The sequence below is a fragment of the Primulina huaijiensis genome, chromosome 5 (genome assembly GCF_012295235.1).
Source record: "Primulina huaijiensis isolate GDHJ02 chromosome 5, ASM1229523v2, whole genome shotgun sequence".
Lineage (NCBI taxonomy): Eukaryota > Viridiplantae > Streptophyta > Magnoliopsida > Lamiales > Gesneriaceae > Primulina > Primulina huaijiensis.
The window spans coordinates 21,314,936-21,332,577 of NC_133310.1; the positions used below are offsets into that span (position 1 = coordinate 21,314,936).

The window sequence follows — 17,642 nt, forward strand, 5'->3', positions numbered from 1 at the left end:
AATTCTTCTCTTTCACTCTGCTCCTCTACTAGACGATGTCTTAGTAGGAAAATTAAATTTTTCTCATGCACTCTACTCCTCTACTAGACGATGCCTTAGTAGGAAAATAAGATTCAACACCTCCACCCTCTAACTCCTCTGCTAGGTGACACCTTAGCAGGAAAGTAAAAATTCCACACCCCATCCTCTAACTCCTCTGCTAGGCGATGCCTTAGCAGGAAAATAAAAATTCAACCCCTCCACCCTCTAACTCCTCTACTAANAATAGATTACAAATCTAAAATAATTATTTTTAAGTCGTCGTCAATCTCAACATGAAATCATTTCAAATTTTCCCGCAATTATTTTCTCAGATCTAAATCATTCAATCCAAACACGAATAGATTTCATTAACTTAAATCAAATCACATCAAATATCAATAACATTTCAAAATTCTATCTTTCCAAATTACACCAACAATTTTTTTTAAGGGTCAATTATATTAATTTGTATTTATATAAGCATAAGATGACACACAAGATGGAATTACAAGTAGATGATTTCACTCCTCCCGTAAAAAAAAAAAATACTATATTTGATGACGTATTGAAACGCGCATGCATGCATAAAATCGTGCGAGCAAAATTATTGATTGTGAAGAACGCGTAGGATAAATAAAAACACGACTTAGGCCAGAATTTGGAACGAACAGCATCCGCACATTGAACAGTGTTCAAACAGTACTGCTCCTTTTTCGGTTTCCTTTTTCCCACTGTTGCCTTTCTTTTGATTGAAACATTTGAATTCTCACCATATATTACATCACTCATAATAAATTATCTAAGTGATAGTATAGATTTATCACAAAAATTCTCACGAAACGGTCTCATAAGACATTAAAAATCAGTGAGACCGTCTCACAAAAAACCTACTCGAAAAATTTATGTACGTAATATTTAACATTGAGCCATCACAATTGAACGTTCAGATGTGTGCTATTAATTATGTTGTATACTCGTGTGAATTTCGTGATTTTGGATTTTCGATGATCAGAAATATTAATGTATATAAATTTTGCCATCAAATCTTATTTTATAATGTATATAATTTATATTTTTCTTAAAATATAAATTTAGAATATATAGCAATATTATTTCTCAAATAGTAATGTTATCTTTGCATGTGTTGTTGTCGACCTTTTTTGGTAGTGCTCCCTCTGCAGTGTCATTTTCAAAAATTTCAACTCTAAATTAAATCACATTTATTACAAAGGTTGGTCACTCTCCATTTTTGTCTTCTAACGAAATTTGATTTTTCAGTGTGACGAAAGCCAAAATAAGAGGAAGAAAAGTTTGAATTTAATTGGTACAATCGATAGCTAGCTAGGTCCATCTGTACTAAAATTTTGAAGGCCTACAAAAATCATAACCTCAATTTCATTAACTCTTAAACATTTCTTTCCATGCATATATGGCTAGTGGCTATTTCCGGGAGTTGCATGCATGAGTCCATGCTCCATAATCAGCGATAATATGGCACGTTTTGATATGCCGCATGAGTGGCAAACTATGGACGATCGAAGTTTGATGAGACCTCGACTTTTGATTCAGCATAGAAGAAGTCCTGTAGAGAGACGTGTTGGTTTACCGTTTTCTCGTACCCAAAGAACAGCGAAAGTTTAAAAATTTTGTGTTTTGACTATCAAAACTCTTTTGGGCGTCGTATAATTTAAATCATTCATATGAAGTTCATATTTGACTTACCTTTGCGTTTTAGAAAGTTGGACACTAAACAAGTCCGAGATTAGCGGAGTTGGTCTTTCTTGTAAATCTCTACAAACGATCTACTGGAATCAACCACCTTTTTCAATTTACTAAATCAGGACCACGATCAAAAACTGAATTCATTTTATAGATCGCACTAGAAATTTAAAAAAAATATTTGCGTTGATAGTCAATTGCCAGAATTTCAAAATTGGTGCGGCAGCACGGTGGTGCTGTGGAGAAAGGGGTTCAGTCGTGTGAGAGGAGAGAGGGAGAGAATTTTTTGTGGACAAAAATTTATAGAAACAAATCTCGTTCACATAATGAAAAATGAAAATTTCGAAGGACAAAATTTTTCACTGATCTATTTTTTATAACTGTCAGTTTTGTGAACTTATTCACTTAAATAAATAGTTTCATTCACCTCAATTAATTAGAAGTTAAGCTAAATTACACAACTTCCATTACACGGAATCTGTTTATAAACTCATTTATAAGCAATCTATTTCACATCCATCAAACTACAGTCGCCAAATTCAACTCTTTTAATTTGACTATCTCAACGAGAACACATAATCCAAAACTTATGTGACCCTCAATTGTTCAGAGATACAACAAGTTGTGTGTTCACAACTTCATGTGATTCAAAACAATATTTGTTCTTATTTATGCTTACTCTAATTAGTCTCATTTTTTTCATCAACCCTTTGATCAAGAACGTCAGAACTGAAGTCTTATTGCACACATCGTATCATGACAAGAGCATCTAGTATCAACACCTCATAATCCTCTAGGTATCACTAATAGAGACTACAAGAATCTTAAGTTATTTTTAGCGTACAATATGGTCCTTCAACTCATATATCCCGATCAAATCTGTAACCATTGATATATATCAAAATTTGCAAACAAATTCGATAACAATGTGATGTACCTTTGAGTAATAATAGTGACATGATCTGTGCAGCTGAAGAAACCCCTTTCCAAAATGCACATGTCTTACTCTGGCCAGAGATTCATTGCATTATTAACTCATCAGATCACATATGATATCTTCACTGGTGGGTGAGCAGTAAATCCTCGACTACAATGCATTGACTCATACGTATTTCGAAATTATACCCAACTTTGCCACCTGATGACCTTCAATAGAGTAGATAAACGGATCAAAATACATGTAAGTACGTAGAGCCTCCATGTTATATCGGGTCAAAAAAATATTGGTGTACAACTATAACCGCAGACTTTTTCACTCGATAAGTAATAACCACTTAGAAAGCTCGAGGGAGAGTTGTTCGGTGCATCATCAAATGATCACTGATTTGTATGAATGAGACTTTCCTTGCCTTTACCAATTAAACATGGTATTTACATCACATATGCTAGTATCAAGCTCGAACGACCTTTATCCTTATTTAGACGGCTGAATAGACTAGTAGGCAGTTAAAATATACAATACGCTTTCTAATGAATTTCATGATCTTACTTGAGAGACAGACCTCATTGTACATATGTATATTCAAAGACTTTATCTATGGAGCTTGCGTGAATATACAAATACACTAAATGTCATAATTGGATAAAAAAGTAAAATAATATTAAAATAAAAATTGTTTTTACATAAGAACCAATAAAGCACAAGCCACAAGTTGACTTGCTGGACACCTACTTTAATAAGATGAGAATCTTATTTATTACTATGATATAACTGACTAAAACCAACAAACATAATTCACTTTATAAAGCAAATAGAAAGCATACATGAATCAGTTGCTCATATGGTGGAACTCACATATTGTTATCTTAATTTAGTTGATCAATTGATCATCTTGTATTAAAACATACCGGGTGTGGCATAGAGTGAACCTTTAACATGTTGTATAAACATAACATACTTGATTGCCTAGTTATTATAATAATATATTATACCAAGCCGTTACATCAAAATCAAGTTTAGGGCTTTATTATTATTTTTATGACGATGTAACTCGCAGTCGTTATCTTTCAGTGTATATTATCTCTTGGCTAATACAGTAGTTTGCAAGTAAATCTATAGACAGGTAAACGGCATGGGGCGAACCTTGTGCGACAGCCGACATGCTTACATGAGAAAATGTTTGTAGGAGAAATCGAACACATGTATTCTTTTATAGCATGTTGCGTGGTAGAAAACAAGAAGCAAATGAAGTAGCTAGCATATCCATAATTAATGGCTTTGGGATCGTATTTTCATGGTCATATAGTGGTGACCACTAGAAGAAGAAAAAAGAAGACTCGTACATAATACATGTTGGATACCTAATTTAATATGAGCCATTTGGGCAGTACTAGATAGAAGTTAGGAGTGATATAATACATTCAAAGCACAAAGTAGCTAGATTATTGACTTACGCCAGATGGAGAGGTGAAAAGCGAACTGAAAACCAAAACTCCACCTCGAGAAATGGCAATAACTTTAGGCATCTAAAAGAAAGAAGTGTGTCCACATGCATATAAGCACTATGTTCTTATACCTTGATGTAACATGCACATAATATAGTTGACTTAAAAATTTTGGTCATGCATCATCATTATCAACCTGTTAAGTGGGGTGGGTGGGGGTCGGGGGTGGTGCATCTAAAGCCACGCCTCTCCTGCTTGTGGAACTTTTATTTAAAGGCAACGAAACTTCATGTCTGATCACTCAAACATTTGCGTTTTTTTCGGAAAATAGAGAAAGAAAGAACGACAAGCTGATCCGTAAACGACGCGTCCGTATTCCTTGAACATATAGTTTTGTAGAAGAAGCCATATTACCCTTTCTTAAATTTTGAAAAGTGGCCTACTTTTATCTCAGTCGAGGTTATATATAGCTATGAATCCAAGAATAAAAGCTTCTGTCTTAGTTATTTTCCTCATCGCAGGTGATCATGGCATCAAGCTTAGCCCGGAAATCAAGTCGATCTGATATTGCTTTTATTTATTTGTTTTCCCTTCTCTTTGCAGGCATAGTTGCGGGTTTCGGCATTGTTGCGAACCCTATGAATTCGCTTAACATAGTAAGTTTTCTCAACGATTTGTAATGTAGAAGTGGGACGTATTACCCCTCCCCTTCTTCAAATTACCAAAAAGATTATCTAATTTTATGTCTATTTTCTTCAAAAGTTTAAGTTTAATTATATATAATTTCATGAATTAATTTCTTCATAAATAGGAAGAGGTGAAAATAAATTCAAGAAAGCTTCTGTCTTTCAAGGATGTTATAATGGATTACGACGACCCAGGCCCTAATCCCAAGCATGGAAAGAAAGGTGGAAACGGTGGTGGTGGTACTAAGAATCCCTAGCTANTTTTTGTCTCTAAAAATTGAATTTATTAAATTTTGAATTAATATAATTTCACTTTGTTTCTATTTTAATAGTATAGGGCCTAGTCCACATACGCTCTATTGAGATAGTTACACGTAGAGATGACGATAGACTAAGTTTAAACTCAATCTTGTATTAAACTCGTCCCAACAGGACATATTTAGACTCGATTAAACGGTCCGGGGAAGGCTTGGAATTCGATGTATCCGTCCCGCCACTATATATATATATAAATAAATATATAAGTATGCGTGTATATGTACATATATTATTAAGAATCTATTTATATTTTTATTTATTGAATAATATATACATTAATCCAAAATTTTAACTCATAATATTTTAGGATTGAAATAATTTTATTTTATACTAATGTGTTGAAAATAAAAATATATGATAATAATTTTATTTTGTTATAATTTGAATAAAAATTAAAAGATTTTAACTTGGGGCAATATTTTTTTGTTTCTAAATATTATTAATATAAATTTAGAAAGTAATTTTAATGAATTATAAAATTTTAAAAATTTTTTTACTATATAATTACTAAAATTATTTAATTTTAAGAAGGTCCAACCGATTGAACTCACAGAGTTTTGGGTTCGAGACAGACTGATCTAAGTGATGTGAGATAGATCTTAGGTTTTAATCATATCGGTTCCAAACTCGTCTCATTGTCACCTTTACACACACGAAAGGACTTTGGACGTTCTCCTTTCTTGCATAAGGAGTATTGTTTTGATGGTTCCCACTCACATAGTACTATCAAAATGAAAATTGTAGTACAATATGTCGTTTTCTACATATATGGGATAAAGTGCATCTCTTTATTTGTCTTTGAAAAATGATGCAAGTGAAGGCCTAATAGTTTCAATGCCTCAGGCCCTCAACACACACCATGTAAAGTATTGTCAACCACTAACCACAAGCATTTGAAATCTGATAAGGATTCAAGATAGACACACCATTATAAAGATTGTAAAATCTATGATCGTTTTTTTTTTTTTTTACATAAACATCAATTATAATTTCTCGTTTTAAAATATTCGAAAACTACCCCCTGTTCAGCTGGATTTGGTATTTTAAGTGAATCGATCAAAGAATGAATGACCTCTTTTAAGATCACGGATCTAACCATTTTAAGAAATGTTCGTAAAATTTCTTGAGACCATTTGCAGCATCTTGATTCTATCGTTACATTGAATAACAATAAAAACATTATCCATATATCTTGAGAGAAGAGGTTCGGGACTTGACTCCAATGGAAGAACAAAATTGTATTGATCGACCATATAAGTTATGGCAAAAACTTGTGTGAGACTGTCTCACGGGTCGTATTTTGTTAGACAAATATCTTATTTGGGTCATCAATGAAAAAGTATTACATTTTATGCTAAGAGTATTACTTTTTATTGTGAATATCGGTAGGGTTGACCCGTCTCACAGATGAAAACACGTGAGACCGTCTCACAAGAGACCTACTCATAAATTATTTGATTTACATATTTATTTATTAATCCGATAAGATATAATGAGTGTGAAGATATTTTTTTAAAAAATAAAATAAAATCATAGTTTTTTCATTAGTTTAAATAATGATTTTAAAAAATAAAAAAAGCCAAATTCTCATATCATCAAAATAATTTTAAAATGAGTAGATTTTTTGTGTGACGATACAGACGAATCAGTATTATTCATATGTATAAATTTGGACCTCTCTCTTAGTCTGTGGGCTGAATTGGATACAAAAGATGGACTGAGCCAGAATAGGTTAAAAAAGGGATCGAAATGGATGATATTAAACTTCGATAGAAAGCGACTTCCTCGCTAACTGCACACAAGGGCTTAAAAACGTGTGTAAGAAAAAAACTAAAAACGTGTTAGGTAAATAGCAACTTTCTTGAAATCTAAAGGATTGGGACAAATGTAATTAATCTTTTTTTTTTTACACCTAAGACAAGAAACAGGAAATGTAAACTGTATCATTGTAATAGATTTTATCTGTATCAGATTGCAAAATCAATAGTTCGTCTCCAATTCGTCGAATTTTCGTAGGGTCAGGTGTTACACCAATTCTTGTCCTATGTACCTCGAGTTTATTTTGTATTTTTATGTTAATTTCGCGTGACTGATGATCGGTAGTTGAAGTTTGCGATTTTTGGTTTGCTAAAACGTTTTGTGTTTCCTTCTGTGTTTGATCTATTTATTTTTAGCTAATTTTGGTTAGTTTCTTTGTGGTTTTTTCCTTTTTGGTGAAAATTTTAGGTAACTTGTATTCGAAAGTGCGTTTTTCTTCGTAATATTCGGTGAATTATTGTGTGGACTATGGAGCTGAGTAAAATTCATTTATGGAATGGAATATTGAATCGATTTGCTTGATCTTATTGACTGCACTCAGTAGTCCTGTTATTGGTGGCTTATTGGATCAAATTTGCCATAATTGAACATTTTTGGTTTTAATTTGACTTTGGGCTTGTTTTCTGAAGAGTGGTAAAATTCATGTAAGATATAAACTAGATCGATTCTATGTGGTGATTTTCCTGTCAGGTTTAAACTTCCTTTTGCGTTCAATTGTAAATTGTAGCTTACGTGCCCTGCTTCTATTTGCGTAGAGCTTGATCCTTCAGTGAATATCTGAAAAACTGGTTGGCTGATACCTTAATTATTTTGAGATTTCTATATTTTATGGTCCTTTGAAATTGATGTTTCTGCGATGTTGAAGTTTTTGCTATTTGTATACAATAATGCATGTTGGAATGTAATGAGTGAGTTACTCTGGAATTGGTATTTTTGCTGTTATTGATAGCGTGATTTATAAATTCTGAACCATTTTATTATTTAGGATTCTTCTAGTCTTGTTTATATCGATTTCCTATTTGCATATGAGAGATAAAAGTTGTGTTGCAACTAACTGTTGGTTGTTTTTACTTTGCTGCAGTTATATGTGATTAGAGTTGAGTTGGATTTTGTTTCAGTTTCGTGCTATGAAGGTTGTGTATAGATAACCTGAAAACATTGTGTTTTATTTTAAGAATTTGCTCGAATATTTCTGTAAGATTGCTGCTCCATGTCTATGTTGAAACCATTATCACGTGGCAATGATGGTGAGTCAGTCAATAGGTCATATAGTTTTCTCCGGGATCACAACCTTTGCACATGTAATTCTTCAAGCCACGATTTTTTGCATGACAACAAATTGTTATTGTTGTTAAACGATGAAAATCTTGGGAAAAGTTGTTCCTGCGGCCAAACAAATGTGTCGGAACTAGATGTCACACTCTTTAATGAAAATACTAAAGTAAGTGGAGAGAACCAGCTTATTGAGGAATATTGTGCAACCTTTTCCGAAAATTCTGCTGCTTTTTGTTTGGGCAAGCCATCAAAGATTAGTTGTTCTAATGCCAAAAGCGATCAAGATAGTTGGTTGCGGGAACTTGAGTCCATTGCTGATGAAAGTTTTGAAAGAGCATCGATGAGCAAGGACTTGAAAGAGTCCTGGCACCCAATTACTAATTTAATGTATTTGGACTGTGAACGGCCAGAGAAAAATTGCTCTGATTTGGATTCTCAGTGGAGCGAAATTACGAAGATTGAACCATGGTGGCATTCAGCTGATAAAGATGACGTAGCATCCTTTATTTCTCAGAGGTCATCTTCCCACATCATAAATTGTGATCTGCCAGAACCTCAGGCCTTGCATTTTGAGAAGGGGTCAGATAATGGTGTAAACTGTTTTGACCAGGTAAAAGAACAAATGGAAAATAAAAAGGAGAAGGTTTTGCGTGCGGCCGACTGTTCTCTAGGAAAAGGTGCAGGATTATTGGAGTGTACATTTCAAGGTTCGGATGGAACATTCAGGTATAATCAGGAAATTTACATGTGAGGTGACTATGTCAACCTTTTTTTACTTAAGTATGAAGTTAGATCTGCAGTTAGAAGTTTGATGACAGAGAATTTATCCCTCACTACTCTAGATTGGTAAATGGTTCATTGCCTGCCTAAAATGTATGGCTATTCTTCCTTTTCTTTTTTCTGATGGATATGATAACCATATTTGAAGATTTGTAATTTTTTGTGGCTGCTATCAAATTTATGCGCCTCATGCATGAGTTTACGAAAAAAAAGTTGCTTCAAGTGCTATTACCTTTATCTATCACTGGAGATAATATTATGGCTTTGTTGGTGATGAAATTTGGGATTAGAAATGGGGACAGTAGAAATTGAATACGGGGAAAAGGAAATTGATCATATGACATGGAGTCTGTGACTCATGCTCACGATTGACATGTAATTACATTTTACTTTTGATTAGTCATGTATGTTGTTTTTTTAAAAAAAAATTGGTGTCTTGTTCGAGGCTTTGAGCCTTAATTGATCGTTTGCTGCGTTAATAATTGAAATTTGAAAAGCACCTCCCAACCCCTTCCCGTGGACGAATTGAATCATATGAAAGAAAGTGAAGGCTAGTTAGTTACTAACTTGGTTATATATGTCTATGTATGACCAGCAATGGCAACTTGGGTGCAATCAAAGTTGATTCGTCAGTTACCCCAGGACAAGAAAGTTGCGACCTCAACAAAACTCAGCTTTTAGAGGCACTCTGCCATTCTCAAACCCGTGCAAGGGAAGCGGAGAAGTTAGCACAGGATGCCTGTGATGAGAAGGACCACATAATCGAACTTTTTTTCAGACAGGCATCTTATCTGTTTGCTTATAAGCAATGGATCCGAATTCTGCAAATTGAAACACTTTGTCTCCAACATGGGAGTAAAAGTCACATCCCATCAGTTAAAAACATTGTATTGGGAAAGAACAGACATAAGATCAAAACAAAACCGGGTAAAGGTGGATGTTGCATATGCAAATGTGCTTTTGCTTTTGCACTAGGATTGAGCCTTGCTGGTGCTGGTTTGCTTGTCGGTTGGACCATCGGATGGCTTTTTTCAGCTTTCTAAACCATGGTTTGTGTAAATCCAGTTTCTTCGTCACTAGTATGTAACATACGATGTGAATGTTGTGTGATATTATTGTGTATAGATGACATGGAGTTTTATGGTTCATATGGCTTGCTTAGGGGATTGGTCTTTTTTCCTTTTGAAGAGAAATAAGTTGCTATTTTCTATATACATGTTTAGAATTACTACGAATGCTTGTGTTATCGCTGACACTGTTATCTGGATGTAACTTTATTTGTGAAATATTATGTTATGCAACATAGTTGTTTTCTATGTTTCATATTTCTGGTCAGTAATCTATAAATGAACTTATTAAATGAGTGAAAACAACGACGACTAAAAAACGTCAGTGTGACGATAGTTTAGTTGCTGTTATTTGTGAAACATTAATATTTATTAAACCTGCTACCTTTCGAAGCTAAATGTAAGTACAAGGAAATTGTCATTTATGATCGAATATGGAGATGAACATACTTTCATCGAACATGAGGACTTTTTCTTCTTGTTGAGATTTTTCGAACATGAGGACTTGAAAGGAAGAGGTTGGGTTTTCTCAATGGTTTGGGGGCAAAAACCAAATTTTTGCTTCAATCCCCAAACTATTTTGTCCGGATGCCGTAAAAGACAACAAAAATAATTATGTTTTATTGGGTCCAAAGTAACATTTACGTTTAATATGTGGCTGTTAGAATAGTTTTAAATCATGATCAAAATGCTAAGATTGATAATCAACCAAGTATATAAAAATCAAATGACCCAGTCCTACAGGATAATATAGTGGGAAATATAACGATATTCGAACCCATATGAGGTGTGACAATTGTAAATTCAACAAATTTTCATGTCTGAATAAAACAAAAAAAGGGTGGTCTCATAAAATGTACAGGAATGGAAATCAATTATTTCAACGAAGGTACGGCCCATTTTGATTTCATTCTAAACGAAGGTACAATTCAATTGTGATTTTTAATTTACCAAATTAAAGTTTTAATTTTTTATATATAAAACCCAAAATAACTTTACAACGTGTCATAATTTTTTTTTGAACAAATAAAAATAAATAAATCTATTTCTATTTTATGAATGCTGACTGAAAATGGTATGAAGGGTTAAAAAAAAAAAGGGTATGACGGTGAATTTTCTTTCGTCGTATTACGCTTATTTGGAGTAGTTTCCGTCCTCCACTGCACGTTCCTCAATCAACTGTCAACTGCGAGCTGGGTCATAAATTTCGAAAGCCTAATTTTTGCAATTGCAGTTGTGATAGAATCTCCGATAGCAGATTTTGAAAGTGCTGTCAGCTTTTTCAACTGGAATTTATATCATATATCGAGTAAGTGATCGAGAATAATTAAATATTTGTCTCTAAAAATCGAATTTATTAAATTTTGAATTAATATAATTTCACTTTTTTTCTAGTTTAATAGTATAGGGCCTAGTTCACATATGCTCTATTGAGATTACTACACGTACAGATGACAATAGAAGAAGTTTAAACCCAATCTTATANTGGAATTTATATCATATATCGTGTAAGTGATCGAGAATAATTAAATATTTGTCTCTAAATCGAATTTATTAAATTTTGAATTAATATAATTTCACTTTGTTTCTATTTTAATAGTATAGGGCCTAGTCCACATACGCTCTATGGAGATAGCTACACGTAGAGATGACAATAGACTAAGTTTAAATTCAATCTTATATTAAACTCGTCCCAACAGGGCATATTTAGACTCGATTAAATGGTCCGAAGAAGCCCTGGGATTCGATGTACCCGTCCCGTCATTATATATATAAATAAATATATAAGTATGCATGTATATGTACATATATTATTAAGAATCTATTTATATTTTTTATTTATTGAATAATATATACATTAATCCAAAATTTTGACTCATAATATTTTAGGATTGAAATAATTTTATTTTATACTAATGTGTTGAAAATAAAAACATAAAATAATAATTTTATTTTGTTATAATTTGAATACAAATTAAAAGATTTTAACTTGAGGTAATATTTTTTTTGTTTCTAAATATTATTAATATAAAGTTAGAAAGTAATTTTAATGAATTATTAAATTTTAAATATTTTTTTACTATATAATTACTAAAATTATTTAATTTTAAGAGGGTCCAACACTGATTGAACTTACCGAGTTTTGGGTCCAAGACAGACTGGTCTAAGTGATGTGGGGTAGATCTTAGGTTTGTGTCGTATCTGTTCCAAACTCGTCTCATTGTCGAAAACCCTCTGTTCAACTGGACTTGATATTTTAAATGAATCGATCAAAGAATGAATGACCTCTTTTAAGATCATGGATCTAACCATTTCAAGAAATGTTTGTAAAATTTCTTGAGACCATTTACAGCATCTTGATTCTATCGTTACATTGAATAACAATATAAAAACATTATCCATATATCTTGAGAGAAGAGGTTCGGGACTTGACTCCAATGGAAGAACAAAATTGTATTGACCGGCCATATAAATTATGGCAAAAACTTGTGTGAAACGGTCTCACGGGTTTTATTTTGTGAGACAGATCTCTTATTTGGGTCATCTATGAAAAAATATTACATTTTATGCTAAGAGTATTACTTTTTATTGTGAATATCGATAGGGTTGACTCGTCTCACATATAAAGACTTGTGAGACCGTCTCACAAGAGACCTACTCACAAATTATTTGATTTACATATTTATTTATTAATCTGATAAGATATAATGAGTGTGAAGATATTTTTTTAAAAAAAATAAAAATTAAATAAAATCGTAGTTTTTTCATTAGTTTAAATAATGATTTAAAAAATTAAAAAAATCAAAATTCTCACATCATCAAAATAATTTTAAAATGAGTAGATTTTTCGTGAAACGGTATAAACTAATCAATCTTGTTCATATTTATAATAAAAAATAATATGGATCTCTTTCTTACTTTGTGGGCTGAATTGGATACAAAAGATGGACTGAGCCAGAATAGGTTAAAAAAGGGTTCGAAATAGATAATATTAAACTTTGATAGAAAGCGACTTCCTCGCTAACTGCACACAAGGACTTAAAAACGTGTGTAAGAAAAAAACGTTTTAGGTAGATAGCAACTTTCTTGAAATCTAAAGGATTGGGACAAATGTAATTAGTCTTTTTTTTTACACCTAAGACAAGAAACAGAAAATGTAAAGTGTATCATTGGACAAGATTTTATCTGTATCAGATTGCAAAATCAATAGTTCGTCTCCAATTCGTCGAATTTTCGTAGCGTCAGGTGTTACACCAATTCTTGTCCTAGGTACCTCGAGTTTATTTTATATTTTTATGTTAATTTCGTGTGACTGATGATCGGTAGTTGAATGGTTTGCTAAAACGTTTTGTGTTTCCTTCTGTATTTGATCTATTTATTTTTAGCTAATTTTGGTTGGTTTCTTTGTGGTTTTTTTTCCTTTTTGGTGAAAATTTTAGGTAACTTGTATCCGAAAGTGCGTTTTTCTTCGTAATATTCGGTGAATTATTGTGTAGACTATGGAGCTGAGTAAAATTCATTTATGGAATGGAATATTGAATCGATTTGCTTGATCTTATTGACTGCACTCAGTAGTCCTGTTATTGGTGGCTTATTGGATCAAATTTGCCATAATTGAACTTTTGTGGGTTTTGTTTGACTTGGGGCTTGTTTTCTGAAGAGTGGTAAAATTCATGTAAGATATAAACTAGATCGATTCTATGTGGTGATTTTCCTGTCAGGTTTAAACTTCCTTTTGCGTTCAATTGTGAAGTGTAGCTTACATGCCCTGCTTCTATTTTCGTAGAGCTTGATCCTTCAGTGAATATCTGAAAAACTGTTTGGCTGATACCTTAATTATTTTGAGATTTCTCTATTTTATGAATGCTGTCTGAAAATGGTATGAAGGGTTTAAAAAAAAAAGGGTATGACGGTGAATTTTCTTTCTTCGTATTACGCTTATTTGGAGTAGTTTCCGTCCTCCACTGCACGTTCCTCAATCAACTGTCAACTGCGAGCTGGGTCATAAATTTCGAAAGCCTAATTTTTGCAATTGCAGTTGTGATAGAATCTCCGATAGCAGATTGTTGTCTTCTACTTTGTCACCACTCATGGGCTTCGGAGATTTCTGCTAAAGATTGAATTTTTGCTTGTGGTCATCTCGAATTTCTGCCAAGAATTACAATTTTCGAAGTGGGCGTTTCATATATTGGGAAAAGTTCGAGTCTGGGATTTGGAGTTTTATTTCTGTGTTAAAATGGCAACAACTGAAATCAAAAGCGTTGAATGCATCTCGGCATCGTATGACGTTGCAGCTGAAGAGTTGCAATCATTAGTGTCATTCCGCCCCCCTTTGATGTCAGCTCTTGATTCGGGTAAATTCAATATCTTGCAGACAGCGAATGTTAACACGTAAATTGTCTTTTTTTTTTTGCCTAAATTCTCCTGTTGTTGCTTTGTGATTTATTCGTTCCTTTGCTGATATAATTATAGCACTGCCGCGGGATAAATTAACCTTGAAATCCATCAATCAAAATGGTTTATCCAGCTCTGAGAGACAGTAAGTTTGTCGGTCAGCCTTTTGTCACGTTTTTTAGTTTGTTTCTCATGATGAAAATTTGTTGCTTCTTTTTACCTATTATAGTTTTTCTGTTTCTTGATCAAGAACTTAGTTCAAGTAAATTTACTTAATGGCTTGGATAGCAATTTTGATTTTTGCTTTCCTTTTCTTTAGCATATCCTATTTTGATAATTTAGTTAAAAACATTGGCATATCAATCATGGCACCCTTTGGTTGTTTTGCCCCTGGTTATGTCTTTTTAGACATTGAACTATTTGTTTCAGGAGAAATGTTTATGTGGTACTGGTTGCAACTGGAAGTTTCAATCCTCCTACATACATGCACTTGCGTTGTTTTGGTGAGACATCTCATCGTCAATGATACTTTTATGCAATGCAGCAATGATGATAAATTCTTGTGTTGTTCTAATCCCACTTTTATTTATTGTTTCTTGCCTTTATTTCTTTTCTTGTACTAGTAGATGTGCTCCAATAGTTTGGGTTAGTTGCTGTTGAATACATTCTTGTGCGCATTTTTCTAGTGAAATTGATAATTGTACTAATTGTTATTGCTCTTTGTTGCATATTTCTATGAAGTTTTGCCGACAAATCTTGTTCTTTTGGTCAGAGCTTGCATGAGACGCATTAAATTCGCAAGGGTTTTGTGTCATTGGTGGTTATATATCACCTGTAAATGATGCATACAAAAAGAAGGTAGGTATCGAGCATGCAACATGAGGTATATGGATGCCCATTCCGTGATTTACGGCAAAAAAGTAACAGCTTGGGCGACTTTCCATTGGTAGAATAATTTTCAACAATAATGAAGATGTTATGATGAAAAAAATTAATGAAAGAAAAGGTATTATAAGATTATAAGTTGCTGAAGCTACATGAGAAATAACATGTATAATGGCACCTGGCTAGTTCCCTGAAAACTATGGTGGAAACGGATTTTACCTTATTGATCAGTAAACTCATGCCCTTTTAAGTTTTTTTCATCAACTCTCTAATTAAAATATTTCAGAGTAAGGTAACTTTAACTTATTTTTTTTTTTTAAAATTTTTGAATTGTTTTTTTATGCCTGCGGGTCATGGGTGTATGGAAAAACAACTTCCACCAGATCTCATTATATGCATCAGGGTTTTGAACCAATCAGTTTCTTATGTTCTGACCTAAATTTCAGGGTCTTCTACCTGCTCAACATCGTGTTACCATGTGTGATCTCGCTTGTAGAAGTTCTAATTTTATTATGGTGGATTCATGGGAGGTGACTCTCACTCTGTCATGCACACACGCATTGCACATTAACAGACTAAAGAATAATTAGCACACAAATCATTAAATTTCGGAAGTTTGAATTACTTTCTCATGCATCTGCTACTGCAATTAAATTTGTACCTTTTTTTGTCTTTTTGACTATTTCTATCTGATAGGCAAGTCAGGATACCTACCAGCGCACATTAACAGTTTTGTCTAGAGTTAGGACTTCTCTATGCGAGAGCGGATGTGTATCCCATGGTAAACTCATTTCCTTTTATGTTATTTCTTACTGATTGTGGGTTAATTGCATATGGATCCCATTTTCTAAAGTAGCTAAAGTTTAAGTGAAACATCAGTGAGATAATATAGACAATCTTGTTGAGTCTATCCCAAAATTAGAGTTTTGCATTGTCGAAAATATCATTCTGAATGTAAAACATGTGCTTTTTTTGGATTTTACTGTTCTACAAGTTATATTTCTGATGATTAAATAAGAAATCTTTGTTGCAATGAAGTTACCATTTTTACATCGCTTTTACATGTCAAGTTAATGATAGTCTTTTTTCGTAGAGTCTCTGAAAGTCATGCTTCTTTGTGGTTCTGATCTATTAGAATCTTTCACCGTTCCCGGAGTTTGGATTCATGAACAGGTAAAGTTGTGCAATATGCTCGAGTAGAGGAAGAAGCCTAATACAGAAATGTGCATGTCTAAAATAATTTGCAAAAGCAAATTTTTAAAACTTAATTTTGCTCAGTTTTGTCACGCGCATTGTTTTATTTCCAGGTAAAAACTATATGTAGAGACTTTGGGTTGGTTTGCATCCGTAGAGATGGTCAAGACGTCGAGAATATTGTATTGAATGATGATATTTTGAATGAATTCAAGGTAATACTTTCCTTGTGTCTTCCCGTCGTTCCAAAGTTGTCGTGGAACGAAGGGGGTTAAATAATTTTTCAAAAGCCTTGCAAGTTTCTCTCCGTATCGTAAACAAACTATTTTCTCGATCAACATAATTCATTGCAGGATAATATCAAGATTGTCGATGAAGTTGTACCAAATGGGATCAGTTCGACAGGCTTGAGGTAAAAACGCCCACTCTGAACATGAATTAATCTTCTTATATATATATAATTTGAATCTTGGTCATCGATCCAACGAATTCGAGCTTATAACACTAAACAAGTTTCCATGCTCAGAGATTGCATTTCAAGACGGCAGTCGGTGAAATATTTGACAGCAGATGAAGTAATTGACTATATCCAACAAAATAACTTGTACACAAGACACACAGAAGATTATTCTATCAACGGATAAGTGTTCACTGTTTGGAGCTCTTTTGCCCGGAAAGTGAACATGTATGGTGATGAGGAACATTATTTCTTATACATGGTTTGTCAATTATTAATGATTCTCTTGCAAAGAAATTCCGATGAATGCTTTTATTCCCAACAAAAAAAAAAAGAAAAGAAAAGGAGAACTCAAGTTCATTTGTGGTCTCCACTGAAATGTGTGGAGTTCCCAAGTGACATTCACGTCTTCTTGCCAAAATTGTGTGGATCAAATAGTTTGAAAGTATACAAAATATTCCAATTACTACCAATCATATCTCTGGGTATTTAAAGAATGCAATATCTAAATGAGAGGGTGTTTTTTTGGGTAATACTTCTTTGCTGCCACATCTTATGTTGGAGATAATTTCATAGTTGTCTCAAATGAAGATAATCGTTAAATTGATTTTTTAAATTTTGGTTCCAAAATTAGATGAATAA

The 17,642-nt window shown here is 33.1% G+C and overlaps 2 protein-coding genes and 1 long non-coding RNA gene across 11 annotated transcripts; all 3 read left to right on the forward strand.

Moving 5' to 3' along the window:
- The first annotated feature begins 4,406 nt into the window (after window positions 1-4,406).
- Window positions 4,407-5,071, forward strand: LOC140977858 (uncharacterized). The gene is made up of 3 exons (XR_012175451.1): window positions 4,407-4,646; window positions 4,729-4,781; window positions 4,937-5,071. It is a non-coding gene; the product is annotated as an uncharacterized lncRNA (long non-coding RNA).
- A 1,931-nt stretch (window positions 5,072-7,002) lies between these two features.
- LOC140977076 (uncharacterized) lies at window positions 7,003-10,325 on the forward strand. 3 transcript variants are annotated; one of them, XM_073441628.1, is made up of 3 exons: window positions 7,003-7,151; window positions 8,029-8,948; window positions 9,598-10,325. In XM_073441628.1, exons 2-3 carry the CDS (start codon window positions 8,158-8,160, stop codon window positions 10,043-10,045), a joined length of 1,239 nt encoding a protein of 412 aa, XP_073297729.1. In that variant the 5' UTR covers window positions 7,003-7,151; window positions 8,029-8,157; the 3' UTR covers window positions 10,046-10,325. The 3 variants fall into 3 exon arrangements, with proteins under 3 accessions (XP_073297729.1, XP_073297728.1, XP_073297730.1); XM_073441627.1 differs by having other exon boundaries at window positions 7,022-7,175; XM_073441629.1 differs by lacking the exon at window positions 7,003-7,151 and having other exon boundaries at window positions 7,186-8,948.
- A 2,837-nt stretch (window positions 10,326-13,162) lies between these two features.
- LOC140977078 (nicotinamide/nicotinic acid mononucleotide adenylyltransferase-like) lies at window positions 13,163-17,307 on the forward strand. 7 transcript variants are annotated; one of them, XM_073441631.1, is made up of 10 exons: window positions 13,172-13,339; window positions 14,109-14,424; window positions 14,543-14,609; window positions 14,894-14,967; window positions 15,796-15,879; window positions 16,046-16,130; window positions 16,443-16,522; window positions 16,657-16,758; window positions 16,897-16,955; window positions 17,070-17,307. In XM_073441631.1, exons 3-10 carry the CDS (start codon window positions 14,585-14,587, stop codon window positions 17,185-17,187), a joined length of 627 nt encoding a protein of 208 aa, XP_073297732.1. In that variant the 5' UTR covers window positions 13,172-13,339; window positions 14,109-14,424; window positions 14,543-14,584; the 3' UTR covers window positions 17,188-17,307. The 7 variants fall into 7 exon arrangements, with proteins under 7 accessions (XP_073297736.1, XP_073297732.1, XP_073297733.1 ...); XM_073441632.1 differs by having other exon boundaries at window positions 13,172-13,315; XM_073441635.1 differs by having other exon boundaries at window positions 13,163-14,424; window positions 17,057-17,307.
- The last annotated feature ends 335 nt before the right edge of the window (window positions 17,308-17,642 follow it).